The 14,941-nt window shown below is 35.0% G+C and overlaps 1 protein-coding gene across 1 annotated transcript in view; it reads left to right on the forward strand.

The window, feature by feature from the left end:
• The window catches only part of Megf9 (multiple EGF like domains 9), a 91,639-nt gene that overhangs the window by 44,977 nt on the left and 31,721 nt on the right, over positions 1–14,941 (forward strand). The window contains 1 exon segment of the mRNA XM_004849471.3: positions 805–1,006. Coding sequence (XP_004849528.2) covers positions 805–1,006 — 202 coding nt within the window.

Genomic DNA, 14,941 nt, shown 5'->3' on the forward strand with positions numbered 1-14,941 from the left:
GTGATAAAATGAGCAGAGTATTAGCAAAAGCCAAATTCTAACTCATCTTTAAATGAATCTGTACATTAGAAGGCTAAAAATAAGGGCTTATAAATTATTTTCCTCTAAAGTGCTATTGAAAGTATACCAAAAGTGCCTATTTTCTAAATCTTTTAATTTGTGAAAAATATGTAAATTATGATTGGTTTTACTCACTGATTAGGATGAACCTATAAACTTTCATTTCTAGAGTTATTGTTTATCATTTCTTCACTGTAAAGTTTCAATTCTCCATTAATTTCTTCCTAGATGTAACATGCTACCTTATGATTCCAGCTGTGGTGATTCTTATATGACCTTGTATAGGTTACCAGATCAATCATCTGAGCCTTAGGTCTTTGCTCCTGTACAATGGGATTATTTATTATGTTGTCACTTCCAGCATGTACTTTCAGTGCCATGTTGATAAGCTTGCCTTTGACAGTTTCCAATCCAGAAAAACTAGTAATACACACACACACACACACACACACACACACACACACACACACACACACACTGGGATGTAGGGTAAGAGCCATAGGAGATGAAGAGTACTAGGAAAGAAATTGAGAGTGTTAGCTTTATAATTATGAACTGTACATAATATGGTATACAGTACACATTTCCTGATTTAAATAAACAGTATAGGCAGATACTAGTTTTAGAACTAGTTTTATCTAGCCTTACAAATTTGCAATGAACATTATTAAGAAAATAAAATTGTTCATTTGTTAAAATATTAAATCCTATTTGATAATGTCTCTTTCCTTTTTTATTTTTCAGAGTATTTATGTAACTGCTCTAGGGTTGGAACCCTGGATGTGAAGCACTGCAATGAGACCACAGGGCAGTGTGAGTGTCAGCAAGGGTATCAGGGTCTTCACTGTGAAACCTGCAAGGAGGGCTTTTACATGAATCACACTTCTGGGCTCTGCCTGCCGTGTCACTGTAGTCCGCAGGGAGCCCTCAGCAAACTCTGCAACAGGTAAGCAGCGGAGGGTAGACGTGACGTTCATTTTTATTTTAGCAAGGAAAAAAAGGTTCCTGCTCTCAAGACCAGCCTGGTTTAAGCAAACAGGGAGGAGGGTCATAGATTTATAAAATATTTTGTGTACTTTTATATCCTGACTTTGTGTGTTGTATTTAATATGAAGAGTAAAAAGGTCCTAATTTACTGATTTACTCTATTTCCAATATACAAATTTTGCATTGTGATGGTTTCCCTAAATTTTATGGAAAAAAATTATTGAAGAAGGAATCGGCTTTCTGGCAGAGCTAACTTTCATGCATTTCTAATGAAATGTTCTTTCTATATTGGAACATGACTAGAGTTTAAGGAGATTTTTTTCCTTGGTTTACTTTTTTCTCATCAAAATTCTAGATTTGGATATCTAAGGCTTAAACTTAGTCAGATTTATTTTCTTAAACTAGTGGTTAATAGCCTGGCTTCACTCTAATTACCGGTACATTTTGAGGCCAGAAACAGATTAAATTACCTTTAAAATAGTGTTATTTGGAGTTGACTTAATCTAGCAGAACCATGCCATATTATCTGAGATCATATTATCTGAGATTTGACTTCTATTGTACTGAAAGTAAGTATTCTTTGACTTGGTATAAGACACTCAGCTTTTTGTGGACCCTGAGTTAAAAAGATGAAGAGGCAATATTATGTAATGAAAGAACATAAACTTTAGAATCAGTGTAACTTAGATATGAATCCAAGTTCTGCTGGCACTTAGGAGCTCTGTGCCTGGGCAAGGCATTTCATTTTACTGATTCAGTTTCTTTTCAGGGTTATTGTGAAGGTTAAATGAATTGTATTTATATAAAATGCCTAGCATATATCACTCAAAAATTCTGGTTTGCTTTAATTTTAAAGGAATATCATTGGCTTTAATGAGATTTTCTTTTTTTGAGACAGAGTCTCACTATGTAGTCTAGGCTAGCTTCAGACTTGTGATCCTCCTGCTTCAGCCTGATAATCACTGTGTTCTTTAAGACTGAGAATATAGTAGTTGCCTACCATTGTATTCTCCACCCACTGCCCCGCTCTCCAAAACAAAAAAGCTGGGCAAGGTAGCACATGCCTGCAATCCCAGCTCTCTGGAAGGCCGAGACTGGAGGATTGAAATTTTGAGCTCACCCTGGGCTCAAGCAAGATCCTGGCTCAGAATAAAAAAAGGACTAGCAATTTAACTTTGTGCAAAGGCCTTGAGTTCAATTTCCAGCACCAAAAACCAAAAAATGAAGAAACAACAAAACAAAATAAAACCATCCAAGTTATATTCAGAAGTTTCACATTCCAACCACTTTAAAAAACAAGCTATTGATAAATTTGCTTATTCTGGTATTTCATGAAATGTCCACCACATCCTTTAGAGTAAGATTCTGCAAACATATATGCCTTCTGTACTTTGGGAGAAAGAGGAAAGTGTTTACTTGTAGGCCAACTGGCTGGGTAAAGGAGAAAGAAATAAAGAAAGGATTAAAAATTTTAGAAGTTGGAAGAGGGAAGGACAGTCAATAATATTTATGTGATATCTTACCATTTTCATAGTTCTTTTACAAATTGTTTCTGCTTTCTCTTTTCTCTGACAGTTAATGTTATTAAAAAGTTTAAAGCTAAAATGTTATTCTGAAAATAGGTAGTAACTACAAGGTAGTAGAAAAATACTTTGGAATAGTAATCTAAATGTCTAGGCATAAGTCTGCTATTCATGGCCCTGAGCCAAAACCATTCTACTTCTTGTGTTCATAAATAAAGTTTTACTGGAATATATCCCCACCCATTTGTTTTTGCATTGTCTGTGGCTGCTCTTGTGCTATAACAGCAAGTTGACTAGTTTGCAACAGCGTCTATATGGTCTGCAAGCCTAGAATATTTGCAGTCTGGTCTTTTTTTTTTTTTTTTTTTTTTGGTACAGGGATCGAACTTGGGTCCTTGAGCTTGCTGCAGTCTGGTCTTTTAAGAAAAAGTTTGTCTACTCTTATTTTATGTGATGGTTTATATCTAGTCATGGTGGATAATGTTAAGTAACTTTGGACAAGTCATTTCTTTTTTTTCTTTTTGGTACCAGGGATCAAACTCAGGACCTTGTGCTTGCCAGGCAGGCGTGGTGCAGTTGAGCTAAATCCCCAGCCCCAACAAGTCATTTCTTTTAAGTACTTGTCTTTTTATTTGTGAAGTGGAACTAATCCTTGCCTGTTTTTCTCTTACATAGAGTTGTTATGAGTTAAGGATCCAACAAGATAATGTATATATATAATTCTTTGTAAGCTGAAATTGCTCAATAGTTAACAAAATATATTAATAGTTAATAGTTAATAAAAATAATAGGAACAGAGAAAATGACGAATAAAATAATAATTATTAAGCATGAATTATATTCTAGGGCATTTGCTAACTACTTAATTCAGTTCATGTAATCTTCACAGAAACTTCCTTGAGGAGAATACTCACTTTCCTATGTTGAATATCAGAATTCTGATGTTTAGAAGGTATAGTTAATGTGCCTAATTTTACACACTAAAGCTGCCATTCAATCCAACTGAACAAATGTAATATAATGTAGAATCCACAGAATGATTTCGCAATTCATGTTTTTCCTGTTAGAAAGTGTCTTGCTATTTAACATTCAAATATCTCCAAATTACTTACTGTTCGATTCAGTATGTTTTTTTGTTTTGTTTTGTTTTTGTTTTTGGTACTGGGGATCGAATTCACGACTTTGCACTTGCAAGGCAGGCGCGGTGCCACTGGGCTAAATTCCTGGCCCCAATTCAGTGTGTTTTGACAGATTGTTGTATAAGAAAAAAAAATTTGTATTTGTGTTCCAGAACTCAACTACATTTTAAACAAAATGATGCATAGGAAGCCTGTGTTAAGTTGTAGTTAATGTCAGAATGGTAGAATGTCAGAGTCACATGTAGACAATTTGAAAGTTGCACCAACTGTTAATGAAGAGGATATATATTACCACATATGGCTGCTGATAACAACCATAGAAATTGTTTTTGATCAGGGAGTGGTATTTTAAATATTTTTTATCCTAACCTGTGAGTTTATTCCTTTTTTATAGGTGCTTGACTGTGTTTTAGTATATCATAAGTACTTGTTTAATCTTTTTTATGCTGGGAATTGAACCCATGACTATACCTCCAGCCCCATTTTGAATTGACATAAGTGAATTGCAATTTTTTTATTCTAAATATTGGAAAGTGGTTTAACATTTCATATAGAATATCTGATTTTCAGTAATGGATGATTGATGCTACATAGGAGTTAAAAGATAGCCGTAATTACTACCTGATAGTCATAGACTATTTTCTATGTGTATCTGGTATCCTTAGTAGGTGTCTTTTTTTTAAAAAATGAGGTAACATATGAATTTATATGTCAAAGTTTGTTGATTTCTCAAATATTTTGTTTTCTGAGTGAAATCTAAAAGACTTTGTTTCCCCTGCAACCCATACAAGTAACGACTATTTTCTTTCTCACACTCCTCTTACATCTAGGTCTAAAGTTGGAATAGATGCTTTGCTTATGGCTTTTTGCTGCTCCCGGAGTGTTTCCTTCCTCCTTCTTAAAAAGCCCACCTATAAAGCTCTTGAGAGCAGACTGCACTGTTCCACCTCCTTGTTGCTATCCCCACTCGAGGTTTCACCCCTTATTTCATATAAATGGCTCACTGATGGCTCCATGATGCTATACCTGCCACTGTTCTGGATGATTACCATATCTATAGATGACACTGATAATGCTTTGCCCTTTCAATTTCTTGACTTCTCTTCCAGTGACTTCCTCCATGCTCCTTCCAAAAATCTTTATTTCTTTTATTTGCCCTATGTTTTGTTTGTCTTTGGCCCCAAGAAGAAGCATGTAAAATTTTGAAATAAATACATACTTTTCTATGGGTACTGAAGAATAATATTTATTTTTTAATTAAAAAAAATATTATTTTGGGATGTGAGGTAATTTGTCAGTACAAGTGGTACATCACAAGTCATTTAAAAGCCTGTGCTTAAAGGAAATCTTTACAAAGAAAGAATAGGAGCTCTAGGTCCACATAACACTAAGCTCTGCATTTCTTAGTACCATAAATGCAGTTAAATTGGCATGAGACTAAAACAGAAATGGGAAGCTGCAGGACCCTGTCCTTTGCATGAACATATGAGTGAACTATGAGGAAACACTTCTGTATTCTGCTGTGCTATAAACTGTCTGTCACATGGCCTTGTGACCCCTAGCCTCTCTTAGCAGCTAAGCCTGCCTTGTGCAGGGGTGGGGTGGCACTAAAGGCCAGCAGACAGGCCTAGCCCAGGGTGGGGTTGGGGTTGTGTCTGCCGTTTACCTGCTCAGGCCTCCACCCCAGGTGTTTCGGGGTGAGGGACAGGGTGCAGTGGCTGTGGTCTGCTGATTGTGGTAGCCACCAGGGTTAGGGTGGGCCCAGGGCAGGTACTGTGCCTTCTTGGGTTCTGCTGTGCCTGGAGCATGACCCCGAGTTTGTGACGCCACTTGAGTTGAGTTTTCATGTTCCTTTTTACCTCTGATTTGGACTTTTTTATTTTTGAAAAACATTGAGAAATTCAATTAAATGCTTTTTGAATAAAATGGGAAAAAAGTGCATTAGGGAAAAAAGAAATTGTTGACAGTGTGATACATTTAGCAGAAAGGGATGGGAATCTGCAATTGGTAGACTTGGATTCTCTTCTTGGTTTAGCCACTCACTATCTGGCTAATAACTTTCTGGCTTAATAATTTATATAAGCTATTTAACCTCTCTGAACCTCAGTGTTTTCATCAGTAAAGTAGGATATATATATGGATTTTTTTGTGAGACTTAAGGTGTGTGTGTTTGTGTTTGTCTGTCTTTTTACAGTGTTACTGGTACATAGATTCAGTTTAATATCTCTCAAGGAGTCATATCTATTTTTTGCTTTTGTTTTCACTTTTTAGATGGGAGTATTTCTGTTTTCCTCAGGCTATTTTCAAACTCCTGGGCTCAAGTGATCCTCCTGCCTCAGCTGCCTGAGTGTTGGAACTGCAGACATGCTCCATCATAGCCAGCTGTTTCGTTTTTTTTAAACTGAGGAACAGAATTAGTGTTTTACAAAAGAAAAGTAAGAGTTGGGGTATTTGTTTTATATTGGTAAGCTAAAGAAGAAATAATTCATTATAACAGAAAAATTCACTTAATTTCTTCCATTTTCATGCAAACTTTATCATTTAAATTATATATTCTATATTTTGGAATAATAATAGCTAAAGTAATTGCATAGATGCTAGGCAATATCCCAAATCCTTTATAGTTATTAATTCATTTAATCCTCACAGCAGCCATATAAAATAGACACTGTTACTGCTATTCTCATTTGTACAGGGAAACATCGCAAGTTAGGTAATTTGCATAATTTACTAATTAGTCATTACTAATGAATTTACTAATAATAGCCAGTAAGTTAAAAAATTGAGACTGAAACATTTGCAATTTAGATCTAGACAAGTATCTACTACTGTTCACAATGCTGATGCAGCCTTTCTAAAAAGCTTGGGTTTTGAGCAAAGAGAGTGAGTACTGTAGAAACTCTGATGCAGGGGTCCAGACTACTTCTGTTTTCTAGGAATATCTTCTGGTAATTGACCCTGACCCTGGTGTGATGGAACTTGTGCTATGTCAATAATTGCTTGATGAGTGTGAATCCTGGTTTAGATTTAGGAGAAATTCAGAACATTAGAGGGTCAACCCTGCAATGAACAAATATTGATTGCAATAGGTATTATATCGCCCTCTGTTTATATGAGGCACTTTAGAATAAAAGCAATATTACTTTTTCTCTTGTCAAGAAATTTAGAATCTATGCAAGACTAGAGGATAAAAACTACTAGAACACAACAGAAAATAGTTTCTAAATATGTTCTTAATTTGTGTGGTACATATACACAATGGAGTGCTATTCAGCCAAAAAGAACTAGATCATGTCATTTGCAGGAAAATGGATGGAACTAGAGAACATCATGTTAAACAAAATAAAGCTAGACTCAGAAAGACAAGTATTGCGTGTTTCCTCTAATATGTAGAATTTTAAAAGACTAAAAATGACATGAAAATAGAAGGGAGACCATTAGGAATGGGACTGAGGGAGTGGAGAATAAGGGAGGGGAAGAAGGGAAGTAAATATGATCAAAATGTGTTACATACATGTATGAAAATATCACAATGAAACCTGGTATTTTATAAAATTAATATACACTAATAAGATATATGAGAACTGAAAAATCCTAAATTTATGTACAAATATAATTGTAAATAATTTATAGTTTGTAAATAGAGTAGTTTAGAAAAAGAACAAGGATAAGCTGAAGTAATAAGGAAAGGCTGTCCAGCGAGTTTAGAAACTGAAATGTGCAGTTTGGGTTATAATTTAGGGAGGCAGAGAGATGAGAAATCATGAGGAAAAAAACCATCAGAATTAAAGTGAATTTCTCAAGATGGTAGAATGAGATGAGAAATCCAGCCTCCTAGTAACTATTCAAATTGTCTCCTGTTTTGACCTTTCTGTTCTTTTAAAAAATAAATAAATAAAAGTAGAAAAGAGGACTCAAATCTATCCTGATTCTCTCACACATTGAAAGTCTATGGAACAAACAACTGGCTCTTTAAAAATTCATTTCCCTATTCTTTATGCCCTCATATTACAATGGGAGTTGCCCCAGTGAGGATAGATTTTGGTTGCTGGAGCCAGATGTAGGTTGAGCACTGTCTTTGTGTGCAAACACAAAGTCCTTTATGTACTGACAGATGGCCACCCCCTCATGTCACCACTGGTGTTCCAACCTGTCTGATTGGAAAGAGTCGATCTACAATATCTGAACTTTTCATTTTGCTTCTGGAACATATTTCTAATGTTTTCCTGCTTCACATTTTGACATGTGCTTAATAAGCAAATTAGGAATATTTATCAAAAAAATCAGTATTCCTTAAGAGATCCTGAATCTCTTAATATATAACTCTTAAAATATTGTCAGGTCTGACTTTATATGTAGACAAATATATACTGATGTGAGATTTTTAAAAATATTCACAAAGTTATAAGACACATCATTTTAGACTATCTTAGTAACATAACAAAGAACTTCAGTAATGATCTAGTATCCTTTCCCATAAAATCTGTGATCACTGCTCTATAATGTATATTTACTACTTTTCATTTTTAATTTTGGGAATATGCCCCAGGACAGAAGGTAAGATTTTACTCATGAAGTAAACTAATGCCCAAATAAATTTCAAATAGAAAGATGACAAAACACTTCCAAGCCTTCCATTCATAATTCTTGAAGATCAAGAAAAAAGTTTTTTCATCACTAGAAACAGACTCTAGAAATCTTCTGGTGTATTCATATGCTATATTAATAAAAAAACAATAAAGCTTCATACTATTAATTTTATTTTAACATCTTTATTCTGTACACCAATTGTTACTCTGGAAGTTACACCAACCTCAAGTTTAAATTACTTTTTCTGTATACTTCAATATTTTTCCCTTGAAAGTAGAATTTTTTTGTTATCTGAGATAGGGTCTTGCTATGTAGTTCAGGCTATTGTTCAGCTCAGTATGTAGTCCAGGCTGGCTTTGAACTCATGGTGTTCCTTCCTCCTCAGCCTCCTACATGCCAGAATTACAAGTGTGCACTACACACCTGGCAAAAGTGGAATTTATTTATTTATTTATTTATTTATTTATTGGTACCGGGGATCAAACTTGGGACCTTGTGCTTGCGAGGCAGGCGGTGGAACCGCTGAGCTAAATCCCTGGCCCTAAAAGTGGAATTTTTAAAGGTAGCTATTTTGATTAAAAGTAAGTAACTTGGCCCAGCCTTTATCCTATCATGGTTCATTTATTTCAATAAATATTTGCACAATAGCAAATGATTTGTGTCTTAGAAGGTATATAAAGTACATCACACCAAGTATAATGTTAAATTCATGGAAAAATAAATTAGACTAAAATTTGAATGTTAATAAATGATCAGAGGGAATTTTTTCAGAAAAAATCTACTGAGTACACCAATATGCAAGTGTAAATAATGCATATCTAATACATGCAATAATGGAAAGCGTTTTGTGTTTTTCAGTGCATTTCTATCTTAAGTCTCCATTTAATACAGGGGATAATTTACCCTCCTCGTCTCCTAATTATTAACTAGATATCAAGACTAGTCAAATGAATGGGAAAAAAAAAACCAATATTTTTTTCCAGCTGTTAATTTGATGTCACAGTGAGTAGATACTGCTGTTGATCAACATGTTACTGTCCCTAAACCTTACTGTAGACTCCTCTACTTGTTTCATTTTGTTAAGCCGCTTTTTGATCAGTTTGGAATTTTTAAAAGAAATATGTTAATGTACTGTTGTTGGCAATATTAAAAGATTGTTTATTTTGCTTCTGAGGGGCTTCCCGTCTCCCAAATCTGTAGATGTATATATGGTAACAATATAATCAAGTTCATATAAATGTAGTAGTTGGTATCAAGTATTTATTTAGTCAACAGTTGAGTGTTTACAGGATTTAGTTGATACCAAATAACTGTGTTTATGTGTGAATACTTTAATCTTATGAGAGATAAAACATAAATAAAACAATGAGTGTCATTCCAAAGGAGCTTCTAGTTTAGTTAAGGGCATTAAGAAAGAAAAGTTATAATACAAAGTAAAAATTGACTCCTTTCACAAAATATAGAGACAATGTTAATGAGATAAAGAATCTGGGAGATATTGAGGTAGGATATTAGGTCTGGGGCAAACCAGACAACTAACTGGGTGAAATGTGTCAAAGGCCATAAAAACCCATGACTAACAGGTTGAGTGTGATATTTCTTATAATAGAAGACAAGCATACATGCAAGACCCAAAATGACTCCATGGCTCTTTAGCACTGTACATAGAACCAATCAGAAAGCGATATTCTCAATCCTTCACTTGTATCTGGCACTGTTGTCAGGATCAACCAGAAGATGCTTCATTTGCATGTGGGCAAACCAATCAAAAGACACTGTTCCCGATCTTCATTTACATCTGGCAGGAAGCCAAGAGAGCCTTTCCACAGGACATTTTAAATCTGGTGCCTGGCCAAGTGAGTTTTTGATAGGACAAATGTCTGGATATCTAATTAGCATGGGAGGGCAACCCAGAAATTTTGGATACAAAAGACCCCTTTCCTTTTTTCCTGGGACCACTGTAAGCCTTTTCATAAGCCTGTTCTTGCCCTGTTGAGCATAGCTCTTTTTCACTTTCAGTAAATGTATACCTTTGCCGCCTTTTCTGTGTGTCTTCTCTAGTTCTTTGTTTAGGACACCAGGAAGCTGGAAAGCAACCTCACAGGACCCTCCATCCAGTAACAATATCATTTCTAGCTGGAAAAACCAGAGCTATATTCATTAAGGTGGTAACATTTGACCCGTTTTGAAGTAAGGAAAGATTTAGATATACAGTAAAGAAATAGTAAAAGTGGGAAAAGGACTTTACAGAAGAGGAAACAACAAGATTACTATCTCAGAGCCATGCTTACTCATGATTTTAGGTAGAAGAGACACAGGGCCAGATGAATTTGCTAAGACCTCCTGTGGTCAGGTCACACAGAGCAGACAGTTGATTTGGATTTTATTCACTAAGCAATTTTTGAGCAGGAAAGAGGAGCACTGTGTTGTACCAGCAGTAGAATGTGGGTGGATACAATAGGGAGCAATTAGAGGCAGCGTGAGAATTAGTAAGGGCCAAAATTAGGGTAATAGAATGGAGAAAAAAATTGAAAGGATGGGAGTGGTGATGTGCTATGATAACAGTGTTTCTCTGCATAATTCTCTAGCAGTTGTGTGCTTTTTGCATGAATACTTACACACAAATCTAAAGGTAGTTTGTATTTCTAAGTTGAATATATGGAAATACATAGTCCCATGTCTTTTCCCTATGCTTATTATTCTTCCTTTGTTTTATAGGCTGCAGGAATTGAATTGCTACCACCTACTAAATCCCAGGGGATTTTAGTTCCCTATAAACCTTGATGAGTATCAAACAGTGTCCCTACACCAATGTTCTTTCTGTGTCGCTGAAAATAAATCCAAGGGCCCTTTACCTTATAAGAGTTTTAAAGCTGTTAGTCTTTATAAGGAGGACTGTTCTTTGGAGTTAGGAAACATAATAGATATGGGAAAGTTGAAAGCTTATATGATTGACAGATTTTTCCACAGTGCTCAAATATATAGTTCCAATTTATTTTTCCAGTTAATTGCTTTGATTCTTTTATACACCAGTAGCATAAAGTGCAATGTCCTTCTTCTGAGGCAACCTAGGCTCCAACAGTTAATTATTAATTTTCCAGTATATTTAGGGGTTAATCTTCCTGTGATGTTAGGTATGAAGGAAACATGATTCTGATCAGTTCATTAATATTGCTCTTTCTTTTTGCTGCATGGAATTGATGGATGGAAGCCTGGTCCCTAAAAAACCTAGTAGATGATGCTTGCTTACTCCTGTGAGGATGCTTTTATTAATCCAGATCCTTGCAGAATCAGCAATGACTTTTTTTGAGGGATGATGAATCTCCTTCCTTAAGGCCAAGTTTTTTCAAGGATGCTCTGAGAGCTTTCAAGTTATAGATCCTAATAATCAGAACCTTCAATTTATACATGCAGCCATATCATAGTATGCAAACCCGTCCCATGAATACTGGTTGAGGACATTCTGTAGAATCTTTCCACCAACAAACTAAATTCTCTTCTCCAAGATGAAACACCTTTCTTCGGTTATTCAGAGTACAAAGGATCTTATTAAATCCCTCTCTGAGGACAACGGGCCCTGTTTGCTCTGTACTTATTCTATACTTATTTAGCAAAGGGAAACCTAACTTATGATTCTTCACACAGTCAGCAGGATCTGCTTCAAAGTTATTTACTCTTTTTGCCCAAATGGCAGAGTTTGCAAACTTATTTTTCTAAAGAAGAACCCCTTTCCCCCTTTTTTGTGGTACTAGAGATTGAACCCAAGGTCTTTACACTGAGCCACATACCCAGCCTTTTTTTTTTTTTTAATTTTGAGACAGGTTCTCACTAAGTCACTAAGTTGTCCAGGCTATCTTCCTGCCTCAGCCTCTCAGTGCTGGGATTATAGGCATGCCCCATCACATCCAACTAACAACCACTAATTTAATCTCTTGTTAAGGATCTTTCTAATAAGGTCTTTCACTACATGTAAAAAGTTATAAAGCCTTATAAACACATAATGTTTTCTGGTCTGTAATTTGGCTTCCTTCTGAGACAAAAGTAGCGCTCAACTTGGCAAATACTACTACTATTATTACACAGGCTGTGAAGCCCTTATCCAAAATGTTTGGACCAGAAATGTTTCAGATTTCAAAGTTTTTCAGATTTTTTAACATTTGCATGGACTTTACCAATTGAGCATCCCAAATAAAAAATTCCAAAATCTTGAATGCTCCAAAATCCAAAACTTTTTGACTATCATGTCTGTTCTCAAAAAGTTTTGAGTTTCAGATTTTCATATTAAGGATGCTTAACTTTTAAACCACCATCAGTTCCAGAATGAACAGGATTAACAGTTATTGAATATTTGCTTTGTGTCAGGCTAAGTTCTTTATGTGCACTAAATTGTAAGAATAAAATAACAGTTGAAGTGGTATTCTCATTTTACATATGAAGACACTGAGAATTTGCCCCAAAGTAGACAATTACTAGTTGGTAGAAATAGGCTCAAACCAACACCTGTCTGACTCTCCTACCTCCATACGTCCCAATGTTTGTTAATCATCTTTAAATTTGGCTATCATACAGACAAATTTCTACCATTAAAAATCATCATTTAAATAATGATACTAAATAAGGTAATATCAGTAATAAGTCATGTGGCTGTCATGTACCCCTTAATATGATCCTGTGATTATATAAATTAAATATTATGTAAACGTGGCTGAAAACCATATGAGAACCCTGTGTACTTTTGGCAATTTTTCTTTAAATCTAATATTATTTTAAAATAAAAATTTACTAGAATTATTAGGAGAAGTCTAGGAATATGAATCGTATCACTATCTTATTATGAAGGCAAAGTTGTTCTAGTGATAATTCTCAGCCTTAAGCCAGAAGAAGAATTAGGGTAAGGAAATACAGTTACTTTGTTGGCATGAAGATTTGCCATTTTGAATATATGACATTGTAGTTAAAATATACAAATTCATAGCCTAACTTAATATCCTCTTCCTCTGAATTTGTAAAAGAAGAGCTTCTAGAACTTGTGTCAGTAGACTCAGGCTGAAATAGAAGGACTCTTGTTCCCACAGAGAAGGCTTTGTCTTCTTCCCCTGTGTCCCTTGAAATAAAATTAAATCAGCATGATTTTTTCCATCTTGGGTGGTTTTTCCATAACAAGAACTGTTTTCTAGAGGGTGGAGAGAAATACAGGATAGTTCAGCTTTTTTCTTCCTAAATAGAATTTCCACTCAAAATATCTAAATTGTCAATCCCAGGAAGAAATTTGGACTTGAAGTTTTTCCAAACTTTCTATGAAATGGTGCTTTAGCCATGATTATTATGATAGTATATAAGATTAGTTTAAAATCATGAATTCTCTTATAGATTTTATAGAAAATAAATGAATTTGTTAGTATAGATCATGTATTTCAATAATTTTGGCTTTTAAAAATTTAAATTTTAACTGATACATTAAAATGTACATATTAATGGAATACCATGTAATGTTTGAATACATATATACATTGTGCAGTTTTAAAATCAGGTTAAAATATCTATCTTTTCACATATTTGTTCTTTTTCTTTTTCTTTTTTTGGTACCGGGGATCGAACTCGGGTCCTTGCGCCTGTGAGGCAGGTGGCAGTGGCACTGAGCTAGATCCCTAGACCTCAAATATTTATTATTTTTTATGGTAAAAACATTCAAAATCCTTTCCTCTCACTTTTTGAAATATGCAGTGCTACTTGGTATCTGTACAACAGCACACCACTACTCGTTATCTCTACCTAACTGTAACTCATTACTCACTGACCAACCCTGCCTCCTTTCTTCCCTCTACTCTTCTCAGCCTCTGATAACCACCATTCCCTCAACTTCTATGAGATCACCTTTAAAAAAAAACAAATTCCACCCGAGAGTTATATCATGCTGCACTTATCTTTCTGTGCCTGGCTTATTTCCCTTAACATAATGATCTCTAGTCCCATCCTCACTGTCATGAATGACAGAATTTCATTCTTTTTTGTGGCTCAGTATTGTATTCTATTGTGTATATTTTATAATCCATCTATTACTCGATAAATTGCTTGCATTTCTTGGTTATTGTGAATAGTACTACAATAAACATGGGAGGGCAGATGTCTCCTGAACATACCAATTTTATTTGCTTTGGATACACAACCAGTAGTGGGATTACTGGATCGTGTGTTCTATTTTTAATTTTCTGAGAATCTTCCATACTGTTTTTTCCATAATGGCTGTACTAGTTTACATTCCCAGCAGCAGTGTGCAAGGGTTCCCTTTTCTCCACTGTTTTTTTTCAAGCTTTTTCTTGTTTTTATAAATTCAATGAGTTCCCAGGGAATGTTAATTACTAATATCTGTAAAGATATTTATAGTCAATAGTACTTCTTAATTCTAATTTGATTCTAGCAACAACTTGGAGAGGTGGATAGGGTGATTATCCACTAAATTACAGATGAGAATAATTAAAAAGGTTACATGATAAGGCCAAGCTTGAATGACTACTATCAGAATGAAGAGAGTCAGTTCAAAGTCCTCTAATACCATATTCCAGTTCTTTCACTGCATTTAACTCTTGCCACACAATCCTGGGTTAGTATGTGCCCCCTTGCTCTAGAATCAGGAATTCTAAC

This window comes from Heterocephalus glaber, unplaced genomic scaffold (assembly GCF_053883595.1).
Source record: "Heterocephalus glaber isolate CG9 unplaced genomic scaffold, H.glaber_assembly_v1.0 deba00001479, whole genome shotgun sequence".
Taxonomy (NCBI): Eukaryota; Metazoa; Chordata; class Mammalia; order Rodentia; family Bathyergidae; genus Heterocephalus; species Heterocephalus glaber.